General features: G+C 40.1%; 1 protein-coding gene across 2 annotated transcripts in view; it reads right to left on the reverse strand.

Moving 5' to 3' along the window:
* LOC138014948 (transcription initiation factor TFIID subunit 1-like) overlaps positions 1-27,933 on the reverse strand; it is a 37,111-nt gene that overhangs the window by 3,845 nt on the left and 5,333 nt on the right. For both annotated transcript variants that reach the window (XM_068861844.1, XM_068861843.1), the window contains 38 exons: positions 27,644-27,906; positions 26,772-26,969; positions 25,563-25,797; positions 23,569-23,783; positions 22,771-22,899; positions 22,200-22,335; positions 21,711-21,757; positions 21,440-21,613; positions 19,937-20,110; positions 19,359-19,466; positions 18,945-19,030; positions 18,631-18,745; positions 18,093-18,234; positions 15,889-16,019; positions 14,801-14,881; positions 14,301-14,450; positions 13,474-13,605; positions 13,111-13,189; positions 12,450-12,546; positions 11,604-11,727; positions 10,787-10,864; positions 10,058-10,073; positions 9,806-9,891; positions 9,199-9,329; positions 8,490-8,549; positions 8,205-8,295; positions 7,359-7,558; positions 6,898-6,950; positions 6,766-6,812; positions 6,598-6,639; positions 6,432-6,488; positions 5,892-5,984; positions 2,399-2,483; positions 2,085-2,152; positions 1,336-1,398; positions 1,200-1,256; positions 944-1,036; positions 68-152 (listed from right to left, as the gene is read on the reverse strand). In XM_068861844.1, the coding sequence (XP_068717945.1) occupies positions 68-152; positions 944-1,036; positions 1,200-1,256; positions 1,336-1,398; positions 2,085-2,152; positions 2,399-2,483; positions 5,892-5,984; positions 6,432-6,488; positions 6,598-6,639; positions 6,766-6,812; positions 6,898-6,950; positions 7,359-7,558; positions 8,205-8,295; positions 8,490-8,549; positions 9,199-9,329; positions 9,806-9,891; positions 10,058-10,073; positions 10,787-10,864; positions 11,604-11,727; positions 12,450-12,546; positions 13,111-13,189; positions 13,474-13,605; positions 14,301-14,450; positions 14,801-14,881; positions 15,889-16,019; positions 18,093-18,234; positions 18,631-18,745; positions 18,945-19,030; positions 19,359-19,466; positions 19,937-20,110; positions 21,440-21,613; positions 21,711-21,757; positions 22,200-22,335; positions 22,771-22,899; positions 23,569-23,783; positions 25,563-25,797; positions 26,772-26,969; positions 27,644-27,778 (4,093 nt within the window). In that variant the 5' untranslated portion in view covers positions 27,779-27,906. The remainder of the gene's footprint in view (positions 1-67; positions 153-943; positions 1,037-1,199; positions 1,257-1,335; positions 1,399-2,084; positions 2,153-2,398; positions 2,484-5,891; positions 5,985-6,431; positions 6,489-6,597; positions 6,640-6,765; positions 6,813-6,897; positions 6,951-7,358; positions 7,559-8,204; positions 8,296-8,489; positions 8,550-9,198; positions 9,330-9,805; positions 9,892-10,057; positions 10,074-10,786; positions 10,865-11,603; positions 11,728-12,449; positions 12,547-13,110; positions 13,190-13,473; positions 13,606-14,300; positions 14,451-14,800; positions 14,882-15,888; positions 16,020-18,092; positions 18,235-18,630; positions 18,746-18,944; positions 19,031-19,358; positions 19,467-19,936; positions 20,111-21,439; positions 21,614-21,710; positions 21,758-22,199; positions 22,336-22,770; positions 22,900-23,568; positions 23,784-25,562; positions 25,798-26,771; positions 26,970-27,643; positions 27,907-27,933) is intronic.

A 27,933-nucleotide genomic window follows, 5' to 3' on the forward strand; every position in this document is an offset into this window, starting at 1 on the left:
ACCCAGTCACTCGTAGAAAATGAAACTACGTTTCAAATAAAACGTAACAGGGCTCCTCTCGACATACCGTTGTAAACTACACTGTTTCTGTGCATCATTCGCACGTGTTCAAGGAATTCGTCTCTGTTCTGATAAGCATGTCCTTGCACTTGCTGTGGGGAAAAAATAAAAAAATTAAGGAACCTATCTTTGCACACAATCGCACGAGAACTTAAAGTGGTCCATACAAAAAAAAAGGTCCTGAAACTGTTTGGGCGAATTTCGAGGGACCGAAAACGCTTTGTGCTTTCAAAACGAAAACGTCTCAAGTCATGAAACTTTGAACTGCTCTTTTGTTTTTCCTAGTGTTCAAAACAAGTTCAGAGATCAAGTTTTCAAAATAAGTAGATCTTAGTTTGACGAAACGCTCAGTTCGGGACTCCTAAAAATGAATTTTATTTAAGCGTCAAGTCTCCTAGCACTTGGGCACTAAATGGGGACACTGTAAATACACAGTTTTCACCTGACGTCACAGCAGCCATGTTGGTGCACAGAATAATAAAGAAAAAAGTCTTTTGGGAATTTGACTCTATTATAATGCAAAACATGAGCCATAATTTGCTATTGGTTTGGGCAGCAACAAGGCCATCTCATCACGTGATTGAAAACCATCCATGGAAATCAAAACAAATTAACTCAAATCAAATGTTGATTTTCGTAGAGAGGGGAAATTCCGTATTACGCGGAGGAAAACCTCGCCGAGTCTGGAAAACGAACCCGGATAGTAGGAGGTGAGTGCTCTCAACATAGCCTACGTGTAGCCGTACCCACCCCCCGAACAAAAACGGGAGGACCTCTCAACACTGCGCCATCCCTGCTGCCCAATTTCTACCCTGTTTCTAAGGAAATAGGCCTCTGAAGCGCTGGTGTAATCAGTAGCATTGATTCTGGCCAGTGGCGTTACCTGTCTGATGGTGAGAAGGTCGATTGGGGTCTTCACGACATCGTAATAGTCAGGCACTTGCTTAGAAGAAACCGGTTTATGGAATGGCCAACTCTGCAAAGTCACATTACAAACAAAACCCGTTACAGTTTGTAAAGAGATAAAGAATTAAAGAAGGCAAAACATGCCGGTTAAGGTCGATTCTCATAGATTTGACATTCAGAGATTCAGAGATAACCGCCCGTGCTGGTGGAACGGAGAAGAATTGAAACCTCACCTCAGGCAAAGCTTTGATCTGAGCAACAAGATTTTCCAGAAAGAAAGAAAACGCAATCTGCCGAGAACAAGACAAACGAACCTCACCTTAGTAGAGGACAAAACAGTTGTCTGTTTTACAAAGGGCTAGATTTTACCTGTGGATCGTCGCTCAGTAATGGGTTTATCTCTTTTTCCAGTTGAATTATCTCGTCTTCTTTCTATGAAAGAAAAAAAAACCAAGTTACTTTAAAATTAAATCCCACCTATGAGTTGCAGCCCGCTGCAGCTGCAGCTGGAGCTTCACCTAAAACTGAAGCTGCAACTGACTTTCTTTCAATAACTTCAAGAATACTTGTTCAGTTATCAGTAACCTCTAGTGTGAAAACACCTTCACGTGCGTAACGAAAAGCATGAACTAGAGTTGGCAAATGTGAGTAGTGAGCTTAGTAAGTTGTTTATTATCATATGGCATCCTTTCTTTGAGCGATCGGACACTTCTCCGCTTGGTGAATGTTCGTAATTTTCGTCTTCCATCAGCAAACTTTGAACCGTAACTTTCTACATGTAAAACTAAATTCCACTTGCTATAATGGAACTGTTGTGATAAAAAAAATAAATGCCTCTTTTTTAAAACATTTTGTGTTTCGCTCAACTTGAATTTCCCGGGAGAAAGAAAAAATACAGAAACGGGTGGTTCCCATGGTAATGGTCCGTACTGCAAAATCCCGACCGAAACCCAGCCATTTAGCCCGAGAATTGCTTGCCATGTAATAATATATGGAATAACCCAAAATATATTTGGTGGCCATTAGACCAAACGAAGACCCAAAAAGAGAAGGTGACAAAAAGGGTAATATGTTGACAAATTTGAGTCGTCGATGAAACATACAGTGCGCATACTCACCTCAACCAAACCTTTGTTACAAATTTCAAGCATTTTCTGTGCCGTGGCAGTGTAGGCGTGTTTAGCCCCTGTATGAGGAGAAAAACAGCGGGAGAAAAACGTTCAGACACCGCCCGTGAATACTGGATCCACAGATTTAAAATCGATTAATTTCGCGATTTATCAAATTCGAAATTAAAATCTGTTATTTAAGAGAGAGGACAGCGTCGCAGCCTTCGTAACCTGGTAATAATTATCGGTTTAGGCAGCAGGTAAATCATGTTGTACAATACGAGAGCTGCCACGTGGAAGATTTATGAGTACTGAGGTCTTACCATTGTAGAGAATGCTATTTGTGGTGATCAAGGTGGCGTGTTCAAGAAATTCTTCCCTTGATAAGTATTTACACTTTCGTAGGTTCTGAAGGGAAAAATAAAACTCGTTTCAAATGATCAGCTTTATGTTGAAGGGTTTAAGAACAAGCCGTGCGCGATTAAAAAAGTGAGGTTTCTACCGCTAGCCCTCTGTATAGAGTGTTTTCACACGATGTCACGGCGGCTATGTTTGAGGACTGAAAAAAAGAAACAGCGGCCATATTGGAGGAGTGAAGTATTCTTTTGGGAATTGAACTCTGTTTCAAGTTGTTTTAGTATGCAAATATGGCCGTTGGTCACATGAGCGAAATCAGTCTACAAGAACGAACAGAAACGTCACCTCTTTAATGCTACCTTTGTCTGGAGAATTAGAAATGTAACTACAAAGTTTTAGCTGCTCTCATAATTCCCAAAAACAGGGCATGAACATGTCTGATCGTCAACCTGGTGGCGGTGTTACTTGAAGCCAATAATAAACAAGACGCCTACAAGGGCGTATCCGTGGAATGCGCAAACAGTTAACACAAATTGTCCAGTTACAGTGAACTTCAAGTACAGGTAGACTTCGGAAAATGGCGAAAGATTACTAGAAAGATACATATGTAATATAACTTAAAGTTTTTTGTTGTAAAAACTCATTACTAATGTTACTAAATTTGCAAATGCAAACAACGAAGCCCTATTAGCAGGTTATCAGGATACGGGATCTTTTATTTATTTAATTTTTGGAAGGAGACTTAATTCAAATCCTACAGTTTTACTTGCTTCGTTAACTCCTTTCATCCAAAAATTACAGGATCAGCCTTAAATCATCCGAAAACCTTATTACAAATCACAGTTCAACAACTTATCATCCTGGGCCAGTTGTTCAGAAACTGGGTTTTAAAACGAGTTTTATCCTCTACTCCCAAATGCTGTTCAAGGCTGATATTCAGAAAAACTTTACATTAGAAGAAGTCAATCTTGAAAAACAAAAATAAGCAAAGGAAACTGTGACCAAAAAGTTGAAAACATGAAACAAAAGTTTACGCTAATCCTGGATTAAGGTAATTGGCTTTCGAACAACCGGGCCCTGTAATCGACGTCTGGTTCTGTAATCCTGGTTTAGTTCCTTGCAAACTGTATAAATTTGCCGCGGCGAAGACAAGAAGACAACATCCGTGCTCTATTTCTCTCAATGCTCAAAAATTCCGTAATTGCGTGTTGTATAGTCCAGTCCAAAGTTCTAATTTTACAATTCCATAATCTTGATTTCAGTAACTTGGTACCAAACGTTCCACAATAACTTGAAATCTCGTTAAGAAAAATCCTTAAATCCAGTAGTCCAGTCCGGATTGAGATCGCCAAAACTCTCTCTATCATCGATTCAAAATTCAACAAAAGCTACAAGTAGTAAATAGTTATCAGAAACTACAACAGTTCGTCCTGATTCTACACTCGAGCTGAACAAAAAACCCAAAAAACCCTTGTCATCGTTTTCGAGAGAACAGACAAACAGCCGAAACTGTTCTGTGCCTGCCCCTTACGGCACTGAAAAAGTACCGTACGTTGTACAATAGTACTTGACCGTAGTCCTTGGCCAAGAAACTAATCTTAGCCAAAAGCCCGAGAAGCGATCAGGATACGGGATAATTAGGTAAAAAAATTGTGGGGATACGGGATTTTTAGTATGGAGGTGGGGGGGGGGGGGGTAGAATTGAGGAGATACGGGATATTTTTTAAAGTAAGAACGCATTGCGTGTGGTAGTGCAGTAACTTGACAGTGTTTTTTTCCATAACTGTCAACTGATCATTGGTATCGTAAATCATTACGGTGCCATGGTAGACATCTTTGCTATATACCCTCTAAGAAGACGTGTGGTTCAGTAAAATACTAAGCCCAGAACGATTGAAGAAAATAACAGGAAATCGAGAAACAATTGGCTTCAAAGCCGATATGTTGATCATTTACAACTTCTTTTTTACCACAAGCTTAAGCGTGTACTCTGAGCTTCTGACACCTTTCCAAGAGCAATGTTACTAAAGTTTTTTTCCCCTTTCCAGCGGGGTTAGCATCTGGATGGGGGACGTTAAAATATACGACTTTTGCTGTCAGGCATACGCCCAAAAATTCTATTTTAACGCTCAAAAATGCGAACAAAGCAAGGTACAGATTTTGCTAGCCTGCTTTATGCAAAACAAATATTGACGAAAAAGTAAATAAATATTAATATGTAGTTTTTAAGGAGAGCAGAAGGAACTTTTAGGAAGTGTCGATCGAGAATAAAACAATTTGCCATCAGCGAAAAACATTTCGGGAGATTTTTGTTACGTTCCATCAGAGTTCAATTTTTCTATCGTACTTTTGGTTGTACAAGTACTAAAATCGCAAAATCGGAAGTGACATCGATTTTAGCGGCCGCCTGTGATCAAGTTATACCTTGCGTGTTTACTGACAACTCACGAAACAAAGGATACATCTGTGACAAAATGACGGCATAACACCTGGTTTTTGTTAGTGCGTTTTTTTTTTCTTTCAAGTGTTATAAAGTTCGACAAGATCTATGTGCGAATTTAACATAAAGATCACAATCGTTGATGCTAGTCCAAGTGTCAGCTGAAGTTAAGCTCCTCCGAATGAGGTTAGTACTTGGATGGGGGACGGCTGCGAAGTCTTCGTGACGGCGATAGCTAATTCGTTTTTTTTAAACTTGATTTCATTTTTTATCTTGTTTGGCCGTTCAAAGCTATTTTTTTGTTTTCTTTCTACGTCAAAACGGCGAACAAACTGGTTCCCAAGAAATATTGGAGTACGTATTCGTTCTATGCAAAATGCTTCTAATGAAGTATTCGTTGTATGCAAAATAATAATGTTCACAGTGGAACACACAAGTACGAAGCAAGATCTAGAAATAACGTAGAAAATTCTCCTTACCTTTAAAGCTTGCCTTTCTCAAAGAAAAAGCATCTATCCACTTTATCGAATAGTTTAATACTGAAACAATCATGGCGGGCGGAAAGATTCTATTATAAATGTTTGCTTTCACCAATCTGGCGGAAGTGTGTCACGGTGGCCGAGTGGTCTAACGCGCTAGCAAAAATCGTGATGGCTTGGGAAGTACAGGAGTTCTCCTCGGGGCATGGAAGTTTGGAAATACCGTAGGGAATATAAATCAGTTGCCCCGATCGGAGATTAATTCCATATCCGTGGGGTATGCACATTTGTGACTACCAACAAAAAAAAGATTCCAGCCCGGTTTTAAGACGTGGATGCCTTCGGCATTCCACGTAACAAGTTAAGCTCGTGGCGACCCCGAGTTGATCGCTCGTACAAAATGTTTTTCCACTCACTAGCAAGGTCTAGCAGTTCCACATTACGTGAAAATGAGCGCGAAAAACAGTAACATAGGGTTCCCATCCTCAACAAGCTAGGTTCTATTGTGGAAACGGCGTCCTGTATCATACATTCACAAACCTCTCTCATTGTTAGAAGATCCATCGGAATCTTGACAATCCGGTAATAATCTGGCACAGTTTTTGCAGAGACTGGATGATGGAAAGGCCACGTCTGTTAAACAAAAAAATGACGATGAAAAAGTCTAACAAAAACGAACTCTACTATTTTCGAATCCATCATCTTTCTCTCAAAGCAGTTTCACAGTGAGTGGCAGACGTTATTTCGCCAATGCCTGTGTTTTTCAATGCGACACTTGGTGATTGCCTTTTGAATTTCGCACCAAATTTTTATTCAATCCGAGGCAAACGCAAAGTTACACAGGTTTTCCCGCGCTTGGCTCCGGCTACACGTTTATTTCCTGTGGAATATGATTGGCTAATTTGATTGAGAGTTTGTTACGATTTGTTGAAGTAATTACTTAAGTTTTACGACACTCAATAGAAATTTTTTGTCCAAATTTGCTTTCTGAAGCTATGAATATTGGCCTTGAAGCTTTCAGCTGCCGTAAGGTCCTATTCGGAGAAAAAAATCAACACAAATGCTACATCTTTAACTTACATCATCAATTTCTTTCATTTTATTGAGTATTCCTTCAAAAACGACTTGTAAGGCCACCTACCGAGACGAACAAAAAGCAGGTTTAACAAGAAACCAAACTAGATGATTTACTGAAACAAAATGATCGCAACTTCAACGGTTTGTAAGTCGCTAAGCACAAGCTTACCTCAGGATTCGCTCTCCGACGGTTGACAGATTTGCGAGGTTTCTACGACAAAGAAAGGAAAAAGTAATGATTTGGTGCAGAAACTACGTCATGATTGAAGAACTGAGAAGTTCCCTCGCCGCGCAGCGCAGATATTTGTATATAAATATCATGTTTAAAGCCTCGTACCTTTAAGTAATCACAGTGCATTACTCCTGAGCGTCTTTTCTTCCGTACTACCAAGAGAAAGGATTCATAGCAGGTCAATTAAGCGAAAAATGATTTCATGCACAACTTTTATCAAGTAAAGTGCCTACATACCAGATTCTTTGGGAAAACGAAGTACAAGTGATTTCCGTTTAAGCTCGTTCGTCCTGCAAGAAAGTTGTCGGGAAAAAAAACCCGATAACAGTCGTTCCAGATAACATGTAGACGCAGGGCGGGGTAACCATGCTTTTTTTTTAATAAGCGGAAGAAGGGCGAGGAAGGGAAGGGGGATGATTGTAAAAGCAAGTGTCAGATCCTGACAAAAACAGAGTCATGTGGCTCTTACGTTTTCGCAAAAATATCGCAGTTGAAGGAGAAGTACTGCAAAAATGAATACCCGTCCCAGACAATAAGCCGCACGGATAACATTTCTGCCGTGCTGTCCAAGAATGATGCGTAACCCATCTTAACCAGGGAGACGAGTCTTCGCTAACACGGATACTCGCGCGTGACACCTCGAAATCGCCGAAAGAAATAGCTAGCTTGCAAGTTAACAAAGAGAAACAAACACTAACTGGTCAAGGAAAGCTTTTCCCAGAGTGATTTTCGTCCCTTCAACTTTGACCAAATCATCCTGTGGCATGTTGAGTTCTTCCTCAGCAACTTGTTCGTCCGTCATAGCCACCGCGACTGAGGCGGGGTTGGCCTCTTGGTAGTTGGGACAATTCTTGTTTGTTCGCATGTGGCCGATTGCTCCACAAGCCCCGCATTTCAACTGGAACAACAATTCAAATGCAAAAAAGTCTTCAACGAAAACAAGAACCACAAGGAATAGAAGATTTTAACGCCTTCTAAAGGAACAATTACTCTATCCGGCATCCAGCGATTGGAGACAGCCACTCAGCGTGCCTACTTAACAACTAGACCCGTAGCCCGGGTCAATAGCCCATGAGGCGAAGCCCGTGGCCCTTGAGGGTGAAGGGTCTAATTATTTTGGTACCACCCAACTAGTCGGACAGAAAAGGCAATAATAAAGTTAGTAAATGCAAGTTGAAGAAATATTTTTTTGGGAATAAAACGAAAGAAAGCGTCACGCTTTTCGCTACTCGAAGACTATTAGTTGGGTGATACTAAAATGTGTTAGTTACGGAATGACAGCGATTTACAGTTGAAAGTGGAATGTAATGACACGATTACGTTGGTTTTGCACTGTAACATTTGGTGATTGCATTAAAAACTTCGCGCCAATTGTCAGCGGTGTGTTTTCCGGCACATACCTAGCGTCGACTGTGAGTATTTCATTTGCGTCATGATTGGCTCGCTTGATTGCACGTGTCTGTTGTGATTGGCTAGAGAAATCATTTCAGTTTTGACTTAATGGCACTCAAGTGATATCCATCTAAATTTGTAAGTAACCTTACATTGTTCGGAGGTTTTTCTTTCTTCTTTTTAACTGGCTGTAGTTTTTCTTTCTCCTGGTTTCGTTTAATCCTCCGTAACTGTTCTTGAATTCTAAACATTTTTACACACAAAGTAATGTTAACTGAACAGAAAGCAACAATAAGAAATTGCATAAAACAAAACGTGTACTTAAAACCAAGATTGAATTAATCTGTTTTAACCTTGACGCTTCTCAGTTTTTCTAGAGGTCTTAATCGAGCGACTCTTTAAAATTTCTGAATATTTATTCGCCCGATTTGATGTACCTTCTCTTTTCTCTCCGGATTTCCTCCTTGTGTATCTCGTCAACGCTTGCAAACTGAGCTCTGCAAAAAATAAACCGTCATGTTCAAATCTCGGACAAATTATGGGCGAAAAAACCACCAGGTATACTATTCACCTTTACCTCATTTTCAAAGCCACTCCGTGCACTGACCGAAATTTTTCTGACGGCAACTTTTCAAACTTGAAGACGATTTTTTTATATGAAAGACTTCGAACTCGGATTGACCGAGAGGTTTCATTAGACTTTCACTCTTTCCCAACAACTGAACAGAAATCAAGCATGCTGACGGCTAGGCTGGTTTTATACTACCATATCACTCAATGTCCAAACAAAAGATTTTGCAAGTCTAACCTCTCATTCAGTGTGAGGCTAGACGTGCAAAGACCATGCAAAGACACAGCCTTTACTCCCCACGGACTCCAAAATGGCCGCAGAGTGAAAAAGGCCAATTGTCGTACTGATTCATGCATTCGGCGCTACGTGTCAAGGCAAACTTTCCCTTGATGAAATCGTTTGGTCCACGTTCCTACGCTCAGCTCAGTGTGAATCACCGTCGACTTTGCTCCTCTGTTTATCTCAGATATCAATCATGCTGCCACCAACGGTGAGACTTTTTGTCCTGTTGTGGACAGCAAAGACCTAAGGACAGACAGAGTCCAAGCTACGAGAAAAAAAAGAAACTTAATTACTTGACATTCTTGTCCTTGTTAAACTTGAGATAAGCATCAATCACTGCCTGATTTTTGACAACTTCAATTCGAACAAACTGCTTTCCATCTGCAGTTTTGAATGTTCGCTGGATGCGAAGACGGCGACCCACCTGTAAATAAAGGAAAAAGAAGTCTGGGCCCGGTTGTACAAAAAGCCGATTAACGCTAATCCCAGATTAAAAATTAACCAAGGAAATTATTTCTCTACTCCCAAATGCTGTTCAACGCTGATACTCGGCAAAACTTTACATGAGAGGAAGTCAATCTTGGAAAAACAAAAATAAGCAAAATAAACTTTCACCAAAAAGTTGAAAACATGACACAGAAGTTTACGCTTATCCTGGATTAAGTTAATCGGCTTCGAACAACCGGACCCTGATTCCTAGTGGCAGCAAAGAAATTTATCTTCTTTCGAGACTAATTACGACCTACTGATACTCAGGTTTTCCGATGCCCTTTTTGTCTAATTTGCTCTCGCGTAACCACGATCCCTCTACTTTCTGTCCCAGCATGCAAAGGGGCCTCGGACGTGGAGAGAGAGGCACCCTTTTTTTAACTGAATTACGAGTATATAATTCGTCCTTACCATAGATGAGTCATAGCTTGTGACCGAAGCCGTTTCATCATCGTCCCCTTTGCTATCTTTTTTACCTTCTTTTTTACCTTTTTCGCCTACATTAATAAGAACATTTTATAAACAAAAATTCAGATAATTGAAACTTCATGGCTTTGGCGAAAAAAAGCAAGAAGAGAGAGGCATAACGAGGTACGTAAAAAAACAACTAACAACAGGATGCTATCATCGCTGATGGAAAGCTGAAAGAGTGCCTTCACTTACCTGATGATTTCCCATTCTGTTGATCAAGAAAAACAAATCGAAGGTAAGTTATCTGCAAAGAAACTACGCGTAATATATGTAATATCCCCCCCACCCCCCGCTTTATACATGTACTGCAAAAAGTAACTTCAAAAAAAGAATTAACATGCACAGCCTATGAAAAGATTTCCTTCCTAGGATACTAGAAAACCTAGTACGTTTACTTTCGATCACTCAAACACACAGAAACTGACTCTCTTTTGGATGGACTCTGGCGTAAATAGAGGAATTAGGTAATCAGAGGCCATGTTTCTTATGTAAAACATAAAAAACGTTTCGCTTGTATCGTTCAATTCGTAGAGACGAACATAAACATGGACATGTTCTCTTTGTTTGGAGACAGCTACATGGCAGTACCGTAACGTCCTGAAAACATGACGGACTGAAGAACTGGAAGAAAAAGAATGAACGAACCAATTTCTATGCAATAGTGCCCAGACTGGCATCAAGCTCCGCAGTCGAACAGGACGAAAAAAGGGGAAAGAGGCGAGCGAAGCGAAGGGAGCAAGGAACTGAGGAGGAAAATCCGCTTTCCCTTACCGCCTGCAATCCCTGCTCAGTTCGCTCTACTTGCCGTTTATTAATTTTCGTCCCATTCTTTTCCACTGCGAAACCTGTGGTCTCAGACTAAGTAGTTCCCGACGTTTTCCCCAACTAGAAATCACAGCAAAGCCCCCTGGTTTTTATTACCGATTCTTTGAAGGGTTTGTCATCACTCAGTAACTTCTGAAGTTCTCTTCTTTCAGCTTCTTCTTCCTCGTGCGTGAGCTACAGATTAACAGTAAACAAAGACAACAAGATTTCGTCAGCTGCAGTGTAACATCTTATTCGACACTCACTCATCTAAAAAGTTAAGGCTGGTTTACAGCATAAGCACAAGCAACATACGCAGACGCAGTAGCCTTTTGATAAGTGGTAGCTTTCGTTAGAACAAAAGACACTAATTAACAACAAGTCAATGCGCCTGCGCATGCTGCTTATGCTTGTGCTTAAAATGTTACACCGGTTGATCGGGCTGGCCCGGTTTCCGAGATCTCGCCTCACCTCTAAATCCTTTGTAAAAATTTTTTGATGTGTTCATATGAGAGGGCGGGCTGGCTCGGTTGCCGAGGTCTCGGTTTCTCCAACAGGGGTCTCGGTAAGCGGGCTGGAAATTTTGCCAGGATTCAAGTTAGATCTCACGCCTGAATGGTCGCGTCACAACTTTTTCAAACTTTTCATCTCGGAAAGCGGGCTGAAAGTCGCCACATGAACAGAAACCAATTTCATCTCGGTAACCGAGCCGGCCCCGGTCTTGTGGGCCCCAACAGCGCCGTGCGGCGTTAAGGGAGCAGTAACAGTAACAGTAACCGAGCCGGCCAGGGCAACCGGGATTATGTGAAGAGCCCGTTAAAGGGATGTACGTATGCACTCCTTCATTGATCGATTTATTGTTCGACCGGTATGACTCTTTCGACTCTATTTCATTAAAAAACTAAGGTTATTATGTAAAGTTTCATTATCTAACCTGTATGCTGGTTTTCTTGTTGGCTAACATGCTTTCTAAATTTTTGCCAAGTTCATCAATATCACTTCCTTCGTCGCTACTGCTCTCTTCATCAGTGGAGAGAACTTCGGTTGATGATAAAACTCTAGAGAACCAAAAACAATCACTACCTCCAAAACAGGAAGCTGCCAAAGAGGTTTGCCGTACTGGAGGAGCTGCCTCAGGTATACAATGGACGGTATCAAAGAAATGTGCTTAAATTTCACCAATACAGAATTATCACGTGTTCCGGGTCACCACCCGACAACCCGAGGCCAGAAAAAGGGAAGTTTTATTGATAGCCTAGTATCTCCCCCATCCTCCTCCCAACATGTCGGCTTGATACTGTCTGTTTCCTCTTTTGCCAGGTGCTGGCATAGTTCGAGGCAAGAGTGTTACCAATACCTGAGAGCGATTCCAACGCACGGGGATTGAGCTATTATCGCCGAAATTAAACACGCGACGTTTTTGAGACAAGGACGGAAACCGGAATTGAACATTCCGCATGCCAGTAAAGTGGCCTCTTAGATCTTTTAACTAATCGATTCTAGCAGCAAGATAAATGTTGGTAGAGTCTAGACAAGTTTAAAAGAAAAAAGCTCGCTTCCGGTTGCCGTTAAGCTCCTTAATGTTGGTTTGCTTAGTAATTGGCCTAAAAAACCTCACGCCACTTTTGCAAATCCCATGAAATTGCTACGATGGTCTGATTGGTTCATCTTGCTGTTTGCCGCTTGTTGCCATGGCAATAGCTTATGAGAAAATAATGAAAAACCGAGCACTGGTAGCCGCAGGTTGCAACACTCTTCCGAAAGTTAACTTTTCACTGACCTGTTCTGTAAATCAAATATTCTCTGACATTCTTCTTTATAGCGCTCTTGATGCTCAGCAATTGTGAACCTGGATCCTCGGGCAAACTTGCTCATGCCTGTCACGAACAATGAAGTGGAAGGATCAACGATGACAATTTTACATCTTGAGCAAGTCACACGGGCAACTAAGCATGATCCAAACCGCAAGTCGACTCGATTCTACGACTGTGGAACTGCACTGCAGATCACGTAAGATGTGAAAGTAAGTAATTGTTAGTTTCCATCTGACGTCACTGCGGCCATTTTCATGTACAGAACAATGCAGTAAAATGTCTTGTGGGAATTTGACTCTATCATTATGCAAAACTTGTGGGGCCATCACGCGGATGCAAACCAAAAACACACAAAGCGCTCACCATTTTCTAAGGTTTGTGCGAACCAAAAGGCATTTGCCTTTCCATCTGGCAACATCGCCCGGTTCGAGCCCCTTTTTTAGGACCCTCGGAAAATTGCGTAACAGTATGAAATGGTCCCCTCGATCACAATTTCCCAGCAAAAAGAAAGCACCTCCGATCAGCGCCACGAGTGAGCTATTTGTCGGACCGCGTTTCTCTTCTTCACAATAATAATTTTCCGCGCAACCCACTTAGCACTTAGCTGTTATAGGAGATTTCTTTTACCTTCTTCTCCGGACTTGGCTGCCTCTGTGGACATTGTACGAACTACGTGTATGACTTCCCATCTGGAAAGCTTGCGGATCTGTAAAGAGCCACACGAACAAAAATGGCACAGTGGTCTTCATAGGGAATGGCCGGTCATCACTCATTGTAATGGTAAAACATGCAGCCGACAATGGTTGCGGCAAAACGCATGCGAACAGGTCACAACAGGTTTCAGTTTGGCTTCTAATTGCACGAAAACGTGGCCCGACATTTAGAACCAATGAATTCGCATTGCAATGCAAGACTAAAGCAATTGAACCGCTCGAGGTTTTCATCACAGAAAAAAATACTACTAAGCTTTCTTGGAGCAGATAAGTTCACCTCTTCATCTGATACTCCAAAGTTTCTCAGCACTTGTCTGGCCTGTTTGAGCGACAACCTTCGCAGGTCTGCGTCTGTTCCAGTAACTGTCTTTTGCTTTCTTATTTGAGGCGAGCTGGTCGCTGAATCCTCCTAACCGAGGGAAGAAATAGTTTAAAGTTCAGAACAAAAAGCAAGCAAGACAAAGAATCGGTTGAGTATAGATCAAAACTATTTTCGGTCTTATAGTGCCCCTGTGATAAAAACAATCTCTTACTTTTTTCCTTCAGATTTTTAAAGTATGCTTGCTTAACACCTGACTGGCAAAATTTTGAGCTTTAATTGTTATCCAAAAGGCGTTTACTTCGAGTGTAAGTTATGAATTTAATGGTCCGCAATTACTCACGTTCCAAACTGGCCGATTCGACCTCAAAGGGTTGGATCTAGAGAAAAGTGACGTCAAAGGCTCACTACAGTCGTAGCTTTAAATTTCACCGTGTGAATGCAGCTTATTGTATATGCAAAACGCGATAAAAGTCTGAAAGCCCCAAAACTCCGGTGCTGCACAATAATTCTGCGGCGTACACACGCATTGCATTCTTAAACTAGTGAGCCTTTGACATCATTTTCTCCTCGAACAAGCTCTCTCAAGATCTTAAAGTTAGTAATGGCGGACCATCAAATAGGAAAATTCCAGTTTAAAAAACAGGGGTCTTTGAAATCAAGGTTTAGAACTTTGGTCGCCTAATGTTTAGTTAACATAGTTTTGAAATCCAAAGAAAAATAAGAATTGATTTTTTGGCCACAGGGGCACTTTAAAGTCGGATAATAGTATGAGGACTTATCACCTTGCTCGCCATTGGTTTATTTGGTACCCTGACATATGAAAATCCTTCCCCACACCCAGTGGGGTCAGCAGTTCCTGTCACTGCCAATTGACATTTCCCCTTCATCGCTGAAACGAACGCACGCGTGGTGTTCCATGGAGCTGTGCGAACCTAAAAATGAGAAAGTTCATTGATGACGTTGATGATATTTTTATTTGAGGAACGTAAGAAACGTATGCTTTTGCGAGCGTTCGGGAACAGACATTTCCATTGGTTAACTTCACCCTGTGCGCCCATAGGTTCGTTTCAAATGTTGAAATGGTGATGCAATGTTTCGCGAAAGAAAAATAAAAAACTTAAATTGGATTTTTCGGCGAATTTAAGTCGACGAATCTTTGTCTCGGTTATTCGGAGGGTTTAAAGGTTTTCTAAAATTCTTTTCTCTCCTGGATTATCGCCAGAACAGATGATAATTGCAAAAAAAAGACTGTTATCGATTCAATTGCACCATACTCCTGTACCTCATCATCAATATTTTTGCTTTCTGGATCATCATTGTCGTCTTCACAGGAAAACAATGACTTCTCTCCATATCCGGCATCCTATTCAAACAAGAAAGTGAACCACTGTGAATTTCCGTCTTAAACTACTACTGTCTACATTGTAAGGTTAGGCCGTTTGGAAAGACAACTGGTAACATAATGTAACATTTATACAGCGCATTTTTTTATATGGACCTTCAAACTATGATCTGCCAAAGAAACATTTCAAATCGTAGGAAAAATGGAGAAAAAAAAACATTGACTGGAAGGGGAAAACCGGTTGATTATCTCCATATCTCCGTCGAGTTGAACTCAGTAGGGCGAAGGAAGACAATTCCAGTTAGACGTCAGAGGGACATTTGAAACCGAAGCATCTAATTCCAGTACAATCAATCTCTGATTGCATGAAAATATGCCATACGATCTTTTAGCCAATCAACCACCGCAATAATATATAGTCAAAGTAACCTTTCCGTATTCAAATTCCGTATTCCATGTTTCCCTGATGGAGAGCGCGCATGCTCACCACTGCGCCTCCTGCCAATATTTCGCTACTTTCCCATTCCCATAATGCAATACGTTTTGTGGGGTTCTTTGCATAAAAACAATACAAGTCATTTACTCTGGGGACTGTATCATTTTTCATGCTTCAGTTAACTGGATATCCATTGTTTTAATGCAAATAAGCCCCCAAAATTAGCCAGTATAAAAAAATACCACAATACTCTTCGTTTGTCCCTCCAAATTTTTGCATAAGCATTGCTTTTATTTTCCCTTGGGACTTACAATGGTCCAAAGAGAAACTGGAAACAATGCTCAAGCAAGATTTTGGAAGGACAAACAATGAGATTTATGGTATTTTTGACAGTGGTTAAGTAATGTAACTCGGCGCCGTACGAGAATCGAGTTTGTTCGTTCTCTCCCCTGCTCCAAGAGGATTTTCTCAAGGTTTCCCCTCTACTCAAAAACCAACATTTGACTTGATATGAGTGGATTGACCCCAAGTATTTCCCCAGCGCTTAATACACTTGACAAATAAAGTTCGTTGTCATTATTATTAAGCTCACCTTGAGTCTCTGCTCGGCGGCCAGCATGCTGTAATATGCACAACACTGCTCGGGTGAAACCAAGGCTCGCATCTCTTCCTCGGTTGGCAGACGAAAATCATTCTTCAAAACCCACCAGTTACAATCAGTACCTGCGCCAAAAACAAGAAATAGGGAGTTTAAGCAAAGACGACGGCTGCGGGAAAGAAAACGTCATTCCAAAATAAAACTTGGGGGCAATCGCAAGTATTTCGCGATTATAGGAGGTTTTCACGTGACGTCATCTCCACCATGTTGGTGGACGAAAACAAAAGATCTCTCGTTAGCTTCTTTTGTTCGTCCACTAGAAGTCGTACATTTCTCTATTGTTATTGGTGTCTCTAGAGGTTGGTTGAAAACGTCCTATTCCGGCGTTTTGTTAACGTTGTACAACACGGGCGAATAATCCTGTAACTGGATGGGTGTAAACGGTTTTAAAGAAAAGATAGCAAATAAATGGTTCATTGTTGTAAGTTTACGTTGGCCGTGTTTTCACGAGCGATTTTTCAGGTCGCTTAGCAAGTGACAACGAAAATTCCGTGAAAACAGTTCCTTTTCCAACTCGCTTAAATTTAAGCGAGTCGGCAAATTTCAATAGAATTCTCATGAAATTCAAGCCACCAAACCAGGTAGCTTAAGCGAGTTGGCAATTACTTTCGGAATTGTGTTAATTTAAACAACAACGTGAAATCACCAAATTTTAGGTTTTGGCGACGATGGCCGTGTTTCTTGCAACCATGGAGCTTATTCAGGCCGTTGGCTTGTCTCCAGATGACCAAAAACCATTAATATCAAGAAATGAACACAATGAAATGCACACATAACTTTGACATCTAAAACGAAGTGTTCCTGCGAGAACTGGGCATTGGCACCAATTTCCAACAATAGGTGTTACAATTAGCGTTAGTTTAGGGGGCATTCTAAAACGTTAATTTTCTGTATTTCCAGACAAACTAATGTTAAAATTGGGGAAAAGACCAAGGAGACACTTTGGGGCGTTTACAACAATCGGCGTGCATCTAAAGATCTGCTCTTCTGAACAGTTGTCCGAAGCTCTCGTTCTCAAAGAAACGTCAACATTTAAAATGAGCCGGAGCTAAAAAACTCTCTAATTTAAGTACCTGACAAAAACCTACGCTACCTCACTAATATGTTCATCCTTTTCATACAAGCTTTTCTGCCTGGTGCTGAGCTGTCGGCCTTCAGCCAGCTATACTGTGCTAAAGCATGCACGCCCAGAGAATAAGCTGACGAAGCTACCTCCACTTCACCTCCAAGTAATATTGTCCTACACGCCCTAAACCCTAAACTACACTAACTACACTACGTACTCACTCAACATGTCAAAAGGATCTAACTCTGTATCATCTGAACCTGCAAACATTCATCTACGGTTATTCTGTGCACCTCCCTTAACAGAAAGTCCACGAATCTCACCACAACAAGATCACTTGAATGAAATAACAATGTAAATATGTTTGAAATGCGGGTTACAAACGAAAGAGAGAAGTAATCCTCGCACTTACTTCAACAATTCAAGTAATAGACTTTTTTCTATTGTTTCGAATAGCTATTATGGGATGCCCAGGGGGCAAATGCATATTAATTTACCCCCTGAGCATCCCATAATGTCTTTTGAAACAATAGAAATCAAAATGGCCGCCGTGTCTGCAAAAAGGTCTATTGTCTGGCATGAGCCAAACAAATTGACCTGCTCCCAACTCTGTGATCGCTTCATATTATAGTTCAGTGGGTACGGCATTGTGCCAGCATCGCACAGGCCATGGGTTCGAATTCCGTTGGAGCCACCTGAATTTTTTAGGTGTCTATAAAAGCGACAATTGCTTAAATTGTCCAGATAAGTGCGAGAATGACATCTCTCGTCAAGCGTCAAGAGCTGCTGTTTTTTGCTCCTTTCAACTTTTTCCCGGCATTTTTAACCACTATTTGTATGAGCTTAAGATACATATAATTTGCCTTTTGAAAATTATTAAGACATTAAGGTTTCATCCCATGTTGTATCTTACTCTTGCTTTTGCTTGCGTTTGCTAACGAAGACCATGTTTAAGCCTTTAGCTTTCGTTTTTTGTTTGTTTAGGTTTTTTGGCGCTCTCGGTGTCGATGTCTTTGCGTAGGCTTCCTATTTGCCTCCTAAGCACCACATATTGATGCCAGGGATAACCGACCTGTTCTCTTAAAATCAGCGCAAAGCTTGAGTCGCTTTCTGATACTGCTTTCAGAGTGCATAGGAAAAGCTTTCTTGATGTCATCCATCTTGATCCTCCTGGGAGTATCTGGACTTTTCCAAAACAGACGGTAGATAAAAATCTGAGGAATAAATCAAAAAAGCACTCAAGGGCCATGATCCCCCTGAAAGCAAGTCAAAAGCTCATTTCATTTGCTTTCGTCTTGGGAAAAAAGTTCTCTTCGTTAATCGGGGTTAGTGCTTCTATTGACTACGGGTTATGCGTGAGCAGGGGAAGGTTTCGCCTGTGTATGCGTGCATTGCCCGAAAAATTCGTTGCTAAAGGGGATTTTAATTTTTAGTTTACGTTCGCCTTTCATTGAAAACTGATTTTTAAATACACCGTAGTATGGTAAAATGCCCTAAAAGACGTTGAACAGGAAATTCGGAAAAAAACACCCGTTTTCTTTTCATGAAACATGATCTTTCTTCTTCCATCACCTCCCATTCCACAAACAGCTCAAGAACTACCTACAAACCTGCAGAAAGTCTCTGGCGTGGATATTGGCCTTCTTGGAGTTTGGCCCGGGAACTTCAAACTTTGGACACTCCTGTCCGACGGTGAAAATTGTTTTGACATCACGAACGTAGTACCTACCGCCGAAAGAAAAAGGTCTCTTAAAATCAAAATAATTTGAAAACAGAAAACAACAACATTGCCTTTTTAGTAAAAAATACTTTCCTCTTCACGTGTTTTACGTGTAAAAATAAGCAAATTTCGAATTTTCAAAAACACGCCCAGGCCCCTGAGAAGAAGAACGCAGTATTTTTTGCCTCTGGCGTAAGTACTCACCCAGACGAATTTCTAATAACAAGGAAATCTGTCTCTGGGAACGCATGTTGATAAATGGGCGCTCGGAATAAGTTGTTCTCTAAAGCCTAACAAAAATAAACAAATTTTAAAAAGTCAGACGTATAAGATACACGGAAACATGCTACCACAAAGAAGGCGAGGCGCAATTCTCGTATCCAACAAGCGCGAATGGTGTAATTATCATTAAATTTTCATTACATTCTATGGTTAGCGCTATCCAGCGTTAAATAAAATGGACACTTACAGGTTTGGATATCTCTTAACAAACGGTTAGCGTTAACCAGGCTTCGAGCAACCAACCAATAATATGAGCTGATAACCGAGATTGAGTGAACCGATCAGAAAACTAAAAACGTAATATCCGAGGTCGAAAATTTAAAAACAACTATTAACCTGTAGTGACTCTCCAGGCGCCAGCTGTCCTAAGAATGGTGACGTTTGGTGGACAGGAATAGCCTCTCCATAGTCGTACATTGGCAGACTCTCATCCTTTCCAGGTTTCTAGAAGCAATACCGAGGTAATTTAAAGCAAACATTTCGAAACCACCATCTTAGAGAGAGAGTTGCAATCGAGTGTCGTAAAACCAAAACCAATCAAAACTCGAAGTAATTACACGTAGCCGACACAAAGCGAGGGAAAATGTGCAGGCGCGAGCTACGATTGGTTTTGCTTTCACTTCTGATTGGTTGAAAAAGTGGCGCGAAAACTTTGAACCAATCAATGAATGAAGTAATGCAAAACAATTCGCGAATTACTTTCGCCACTCGATTGAAAATCGCTCTAACATGTATAAGTCCTTAAAATGCCTTCTTCAGGGCGCTGTTCGTATAATGCTTAAAATCGTCTTCAAATCAGTGATAACCCTCACAAAAATGTACAGTTTGTTTAATAAAGACCGTGTTGCTTCACTGAGACCATTATGTTTTCCTTGTCTTGTGTTGATACAAACAGAAAAGAAGACACGACTTACCCTCCTATAATAATTTCTAACTTTAGTATTCATTCCAACGGCCATGATAAGTGGGGGATATTCTTCACAATACTCAAACAACACCAAGCTACCGTCCATGCCTGTCAAATCAGCTGGAGTCCGCATAAAGAACATTTCACCACCCCCTGACGCCAGACGTTCTTTCTCTCGCTCCTGGAAATAAAATTGGGGAGCTGCATTTTTCTTGCCTGTTTCTATTATAATTTACAATGCATTTTAGAGGTATAGACAGCCCTTGGATTGGGAACCTTCAAAATAATGAGTCCTCTCTTTATTGTCTTGGAATGCATGATGACAAAGCTTTTAAAATACAGCTGTTAACTCAGTGTATTGTTTTTTTTAGAGACAACAACAATAATTTATTGTACTCTTGCCTGAAATAAAAATTAATTACATTATAGAGAGTATACACTAAGGGTGCGTTCGATTGACCGTATTCCGGAATAAGAATGCGTGGAATATAAGGTAGAAATCCTTCGTTTTTACGGTGATTCACATAAAAATTGTCAAATATCCACTAAAATGCTATTTTAAACATATGTTTGTTGTCCTTGCTGCTTCGAAGCGCGCCAAACATACCGTTTTAATCATCACTCCTCGTATTCTTATTCCGGAATAGGCTCAATCGAACGCGTCCTAAAATGGAAGAGTACTGGATGCCTAGAATAACCATGAGGGCTAGCAGAGCTTTAGTAGGCAGCCAATTTCTCATCAAGTTGAAGTGAAAAATAAAAAAGTTACAAGACTTTCAAAATTTGTGACATTTAATGTGTTCCAGGTTTTTGACAAAACAAGCTTAAGAGCCAAATTGTTCAAAGCAAAGTTAGCGTAACTAAAAGAAATGCAGGATCTGATAGATTTTTGTAATACTGGTACTATCCTAAGAAGTAAGAAACGTAAAAAAGTTAAACACAAGCACTGAGCCATTGCTTTGCTCACTGAAATTAATCCCCTTTGTTTTAGTGCTGTTCTTGCCAATGGACACTGCTGTAGTTCTTGAGGTGCCTTGTTTCTAACATCACTGACGCTAATATTGTAGAACAGACTTCATTTGGACAATGAGGCCAGGAGTCAAATCACAAGGACTGTTGACATTGGTTGTTTACCATTTACAAAAAATTTCCGGAAATTTCGACCGAAATTTCCATCGGGTGAAAAATGTGTTCCATTTAACTCAGGTCCGTTCGCCGCCCAGTGATTGCGATTTTACGCGCCAAAATTTAAAAATGTGGCCGTGAATAGCCTGGAAGTGGTAACACCTTTCAAAAGTTGTAAATGGAACACACATTTCAATCGGAAAGTTTCCAACGGGGAAAACAGGACTACCTTTTCAGAAGTTCCGTTTATCCCGGAAATTTTACAGTGGAACGAACCAAAAACGTGTGTTCCATTTACATCCCAACCGGAATTTCTGGAATTTCTTGGTAAATGGAAAACGCCCATTGATTCCCATATTGTTGTTATTGTAAACAAACAACATACCTTCGCCTTCTTCTTGATGTGCTTCAACAGCCCATATACTGCATGTCTGCCAGGCTTGGCCAGTACACCATGGCTAACACGTTGGAGAGGAACACGATGGAAAGTACGCAGATCTTGAAGTGACATGTAAGTTGGAAAGTACGGCCTTTGAAGTTCTATTGCAGGTAATGAATGCTGATGAGAGAAAACAAAATTATTATTTGAAATCAAATGATCTGATTTAAATTCTGACACAAAACAAACTTAGGAAAAAACTCTTCTTCAAGCGGACCTGTACAAGATTTGAGCCTCCACTGTTATCCAACGAGGTTTCAGAAGCTAGAAAGTAAAAAAAAAAATAGCAGACTGACTATGATATCCTGAAGCACTCCTTTGTTTTAAATAATGTCTTTGATTTATTGCAGAATCTACGTAAGAAAGAACCCAACATAATTTTAAATATAAAATTAAAACTTATTTCAGAAATGTTTAACCCAAAAAATATCAGCTAACTATTCCTTTAAATTAGAGCATTGCCAAAAGAAGCCAACTACTGGTTAAAATCGCCATCTTTTCTGTTTTCTCTGAATGCAAACATGGTGTAAATTGTTTCTGCAAACGCAGCCTTCTTGCGTAATAGAGTAGCTTTAAATAAAGTTTTGGATGGTCTAGAACTGGTGTAGGGCCTACAAATATAAGAAGCTTTGGTCATTGATTTAGTAAATAGAATACAACAGAATTTTGAAGGCAATGGCACTTCAGTGGTACAGATGACACCTACTATTCTTTGCTGTGTAGTACTTGTCATTTGATAAATTGAACTTGTCTTTTTGTTGTTCTTGTGTCTTCTTTTCTCTGTCTTCTTCATCCTCTTTAGAGTTATTCTTCCCAAGAAGGAGTTTGGATTTCTTGGTTTCCTAAAAGATTAGATTTTCTGTAAACATCAAAAGTTCTTAACTCATGAGGTTCAAAAAAAGCTGACTCTAGATCTTTTTAACTTGGTCTTGTGAAAAAGCTTGAAAAGTTTCTTACAAATAGTTGTACATGTATGTGGTTTGCTATTAACTTTGGTGTTTGCTGATTATATGCGAATGTGATAACATACAAACAAACCCCTTGGTTACTTTTGGATGGCTTTTTTGGCCATACACTCTTTCTTGAATAAGTTTTAATATTGCTTTAAGTTAATATGTCCTGTATAATTTGTGACAAATAACATATAATAAAAAAATAGAATTTAGAAGTTCACATGATTCAGACGTGATGCAAAAGATAACCATAAAGTTCTTGACGATGAATAGTGGGTAATCAAATCTTGAATGTAAGTTGGAGACAGATACTGTTTAGCATACCTTTTTGGGAGTAATAGTGGAAGCACTTGCTTTTATAGCTGGCCCTGAGTCTTCTGGAATGCTCAAAATAATATTCTCATCATTTGGGTCCAGCTGCATGATTGTGGGTGAGGGGATTGATGGCATGTTCTGAAACAATCCAATATGCAATGAATGAACATTACTGTAAACAAATCTGAATTTAAGCAAGAGACAAAATGTAGTTTCATTTGTTTATAGTCTTGGCAAAGTTAGTAAAATAAAATAAAGCAGGTTATAATGGGGAGATGTGACCAAATTACATTTGTAAGACTTAAAATAAAAGCATGAACTTCAAGACAAACAATTTTTCTGGAATTTTGCAGAGAATGGCAAGACAAAAGAAATTGTATGGGATAAGGATATTCTGTGGAAATACACAGTATTGTTCCAGCAGTAGTTAGTCTTCCCAGTCAGTGTTGACCATAGATGATGCATTTGAGTTGACTGGTGTTATAAGTAACAACAAAAACCCCGGTCAAATTTGTTGGAAAGCTTCCAACTTCGCATGGCTTGCATGGCTTGCTCGTTTGCATATTATACAACCTAAAAAATCAACGTTTTTGATGAAACCAAATTTTCGTTCTTTTCCATATACATTACTGAAGATCCAGAACTTTGTTCTTCAAACCCAAGACATTGTTATAGAAAAGTTCTTAATCCCATTGACTAACTCCTAGGAGTTAGACTTCAAAATATTTTTACTCTGTCTAGGTCAGTGGGTTAAATTGAGGTTCCAATGTATACCCTTTAAAAAAATACATGTATTTTTATTCTTGCCTCTGCGTCCCAAATAATCTTGTCTTCCCAGTTGCCATAGACAAGGTCGACATTTTCCACAGGAAATATAGAGTACCATGTTGTTGAAGAGTCGTGGTTGGTCTTTTCATCACCAGACACACCAGGCTTGCTTATCTGATTCAAGTAATTCGTGTTTGCTTTAATCGCTGCCGTAGTGTTCTTTAGAAAGGTTTCCAGTCCTGGATGCCTCACCCCTGGGATGAAATTTAAAAATTTAATACTTAATAATTTATAGTACTGTTAAACATTTTTACGCACTAATTCTGAAACTACATGTACCTGATTGGTCAATAAAATTCACTATATTATGTTTGATTTAAAGTGGCATGTGAAGTTGACAGTCTAAAATAATGAAAAAGATAAACTGAATGACTATGCCATTTCCTGGAGCTACATGTAAATAGTGCCTCACATGAATTTGTGGGGAACTTATGCCAAACTGGGGATAAAAAAATAATTGCTCTTCTTCAGAACATTAGTAACTATTATACTAAAAATTATCACTTTATTAACATCTCAATCAAATTTTACTTGAGCACAAGAGCTCTCCCAAAAGGAGACTGTAAATCAAATCAAATGACATGACTTTAACCCTTTCATTCACAAGATCAAAACGTTCATTCTCCTAACTTGTACCATACATTTCTTTGTTGGGTAGTCATGAGAATTTGGTGTTATATATCAAGATCACATCTCTTAAGCTGATAAAATGTACCTGTCTGAGTGACATTTCATTGAAATTGTGAGGAGAATTTACATCCTCATCACCCCTGGGAGTCAAAGGGTTTTAAAGCAGATAAAGGCGAAAGTGTGTCTTTGTGATGAGAAGGGAAAACCTGAGTGTGCAGAGGAAACCTTCCCTGAGCAAAGACTCAACCAACAAAAATGATGTTAAATCTTGGAAGCAAACCCATGACACATTGGTGTAAAGTGAGCGCCATCACCACTGTGCCACCTCTGTTACCCTACATTCACAAGCACTTCACAGAATATAATGAAAAATCTTGAGGCTTCACCAAACACTGCATTGATTCTTTATAAACCTCACACACAAGTGACTGTTGGGAGATGGGGCTTATAGTTTACCATTCTTATACTGGAAGACAAGAAACTCAAGCCATTTGACACATTGTTTTGACTTGTGTTAACTGCACAAAGTGCAAAATTAATATAACAATAACTAATTTAATTACTACATTACATTGTCATATGATAATTATCACATTTGATGAAGCTCTCTGGTCAATGTTTTCTGCCTAAGCTTTCCACTTTGGAAGTCTTTGTACAGTACTTTGTAATGTATCCCGCTCAGTTTCATCTTAACATGATATTGTTTTAGGTATGGAAAATAATGGTACTTTTGGTACAAACAGGAGGCAGTGTGGCTCAGTGGTTATGGCACTTGCTTTGAGATCCAGGGATCACAGGTTCAAGACACGTTCTGACCACTTGTTGAATTTGATCCTGGTAACCCCTAGTTCAACTTATCAGCTGCACTTGTAAATAGCCATCTGGTTTGCCTCTGGCCAGTTGGGATTCTTACAGGTAACAGTTCTTGTTGAATGTTCTGTTCTGTCATGCTTGTGTTTCATTGGCCTTGAAAAGCCCCTATGGGGAGTGATCAATTAAGTACATATGTGTGTATGTATGAAATTGTAATCAAACCAGGAAAGGAAAGGAACTTTATTTAAGTGTCTAATCTTCTAGCGCTGTAGAGCACTAATCTGGGACACTGTAAATTGAAATTAACAAGTTAGCGCAAATCAAATCAAATTTTGGTTTCTAAGGAGTACCCGGAGAAAAACCTCTCGGTGCAGAGAAGAGAACCAATAAACTCAACCCACATATGACGCCGAGTCTGGGAAGCGAACCCGGGCCACATTGGTGGGAGGCCAGTGCTCTCACCACTGCGCCATCCCTGCATCCCACCCCATTATCCCTGCACCCTGTTATTAACTTTTTACTGTATGTACCCAGTTGTTGCAGCAGCTGTTCCTGTTGCAATGCATATGCATGAGCTGTACGTGTCGTTTGCGTGGGTATCCATCCTGCTCTTGCTTGTGCTTGAAGGTCAGGCTTTACGTCTTCAAGTGACCAAATTATGTCGTCCTCCCAGTTGATCTGTGACACCATTTCAAAACACTCAACAGGGGGAAGAGAATCTGGCGAATTGGGACTCCTCGAAGCAACCTCTGCATCTTCTGCATTCTGCATAAAAAGCAACAGAAACAAAGTTGGAAAATTAAACATGAAGTACTGAGTTCATAGACAAGATATGGAAGCATCCAGTATATTTCCAAGGGATGTTAAACATGTACATACATTTGTACTGTGATGGTAGCTGTCAGCATTTTTGTTTACAATAATAATAATTATTATTATTGAAAGTCCCATATTTCTAAGGATTGTAGTAAGGAGTAAAACCACCTGGCATTCAACAGATTAAAGGGAGGGTTTCACGTCTCTGTGCATGGGCAAACTGTCACGTCAGCCCATTTAATTCCATTGTTATTGAAACAATCGAAAGCACTGATGCAGGAAACGGTAACAATCCCATAGTAATTGATTACTCATAGGAATTACTTTTGTAATCATTTCCTTTGTGTTATGAACCTACTGCATGCAAACGGATTACTCGTACGTTATGACAACTCGTGCGCAGAATAAAATTTCGACCCGTACAAAAACTAAATTCGACATTTTCTGTGTAAACCTGCAGTGTCTTCCACCAAATTTGGGCCTTAGTCATTTGGTGTATTTGATACTCTCTGTGTTTAATTAACATCATCTGGTTCAGTAAAAAACCGTAAAATTTACAACTGCTAGCGATAAAGCTTGGACATGCGCAAAACCATGAAACTGTCCCTTTAAATCCGTTAAGGACGTTTGCGTGTGTGTGACATGCGCGACAAAAATGTGCAGTAGCAATGGGCGCGAACATCCTTAAGTGTCACTCCCAAGAGTCAATGGGTTAATGGAAAGGACATAGCTTTTGACTGGTTACCACATTGACTCCTCACTTCCTGCACCCTATTGTAGGTTGCCCCCAGTTGACTAGTAAACTTGTCTGGTGTAAGAAAGAGTAAAATCTGTCAAGTCTCACTGCCACTCCCTGCACAACTACATGCAAATTAAAAGTACACAATTAACCAGTTTACAAATGCCAATGGCTTTGGTCTGACCTCTTTTAGTTTAAAGCCATAGTCTAAGTTTGTTCCATCTTCATCTACTCCAAGCATCTCATACCACAGCGCTGCTGGTCCGTGTCTCCATTCACAAATTTCCTTATGGTCGCCATCTTGACCTCCAGCAGCATTCAAGTCACCACTGATATCCCTGAGTTCATCAATTGATGGCTCCCAGGGAGCCATCAGTTTGTCCTGGCATAAAAATTTAAATGGATCATTTCTTAAAAATTACAACTTGAACACTCGGGACTTGCACATACTCATTATTTTTTTCCATGCTTTATACATGCAACATTTAAATGCTTCAAGTTTTTAATGGTTTAACTTCACAAAGCAGAGTAAACGCGGTTGCCCTGGAAGTCCTTGGGCTACCACTGTCAGTGGCTGTCAGTCCACAAGTAGTGTAACAAATTCAAACAATTATCGGTAATCCTGATACATCAAACTAGTTACAGTGCAAGATGAGTAAGGAGAGAGGGTAAACTACATGAAAAATAGGTCTACCCATCCACCAAAATCTAAGAACCACTAATTGCCCTGCTAAATATTTACTACATTTGTGTGAATCCCTTTTTGCAGTATGTTGTTTACTTAACCCATTGACCCCTGGGGGTTCCCCATTGACGAGTAAAATCGTCTGGCATTTAGACAGAGTAAAATACTAAATACGGCCGGTTTAGGCCGGTGTAGGGGTGAATGGGTTAATGTAGTCACTGCTTTCCTCAATAAAACAGTTACATATACGCACCACTGTACTTTATCATTTAAACCAGTTTTGTCCTTTTCAAACTGTCTTCCACCATGAAACGAAAGCTCATTCAAAATCACCAGTTTCAGTTAAAATTAAAGCAGATCACTTGGTTCACCTCGTCATCTGACATACAGTCCTCAGGTCTTGGACTCGGAGGAGTCTTTGGTCGCTCTATGATAGTCTTTTCATCCTCTCCTTGCTTCTTCTTTTTCTTCTTCCTTTTCTTAGCATTGCGCCACTGTTGTGGCATGGATGAGGCTTTTGCAGGTCCAAATAGACGTGAAAATCTCAAAACCTGTCCAGGACGAAACTCTGGAAACAGGTCTGTGACTGTTCTGCCATCATGAGTAGTAAGCCTGCCCTCCTTGCTAAGCAGGTCTAAAACAAAAATCAAACAATGCAGAG

Source organism: Montipora capricornis, chromosome 9, assembly GCF_036669925.1.
Source record: "Montipora capricornis isolate CH-2021 chromosome 9, ASM3666992v2, whole genome shotgun sequence".
Lineage (NCBI taxonomy): Eukaryota > Metazoa > Cnidaria > Anthozoa > Scleractinia > Acroporidae > Montipora > Montipora capricornis.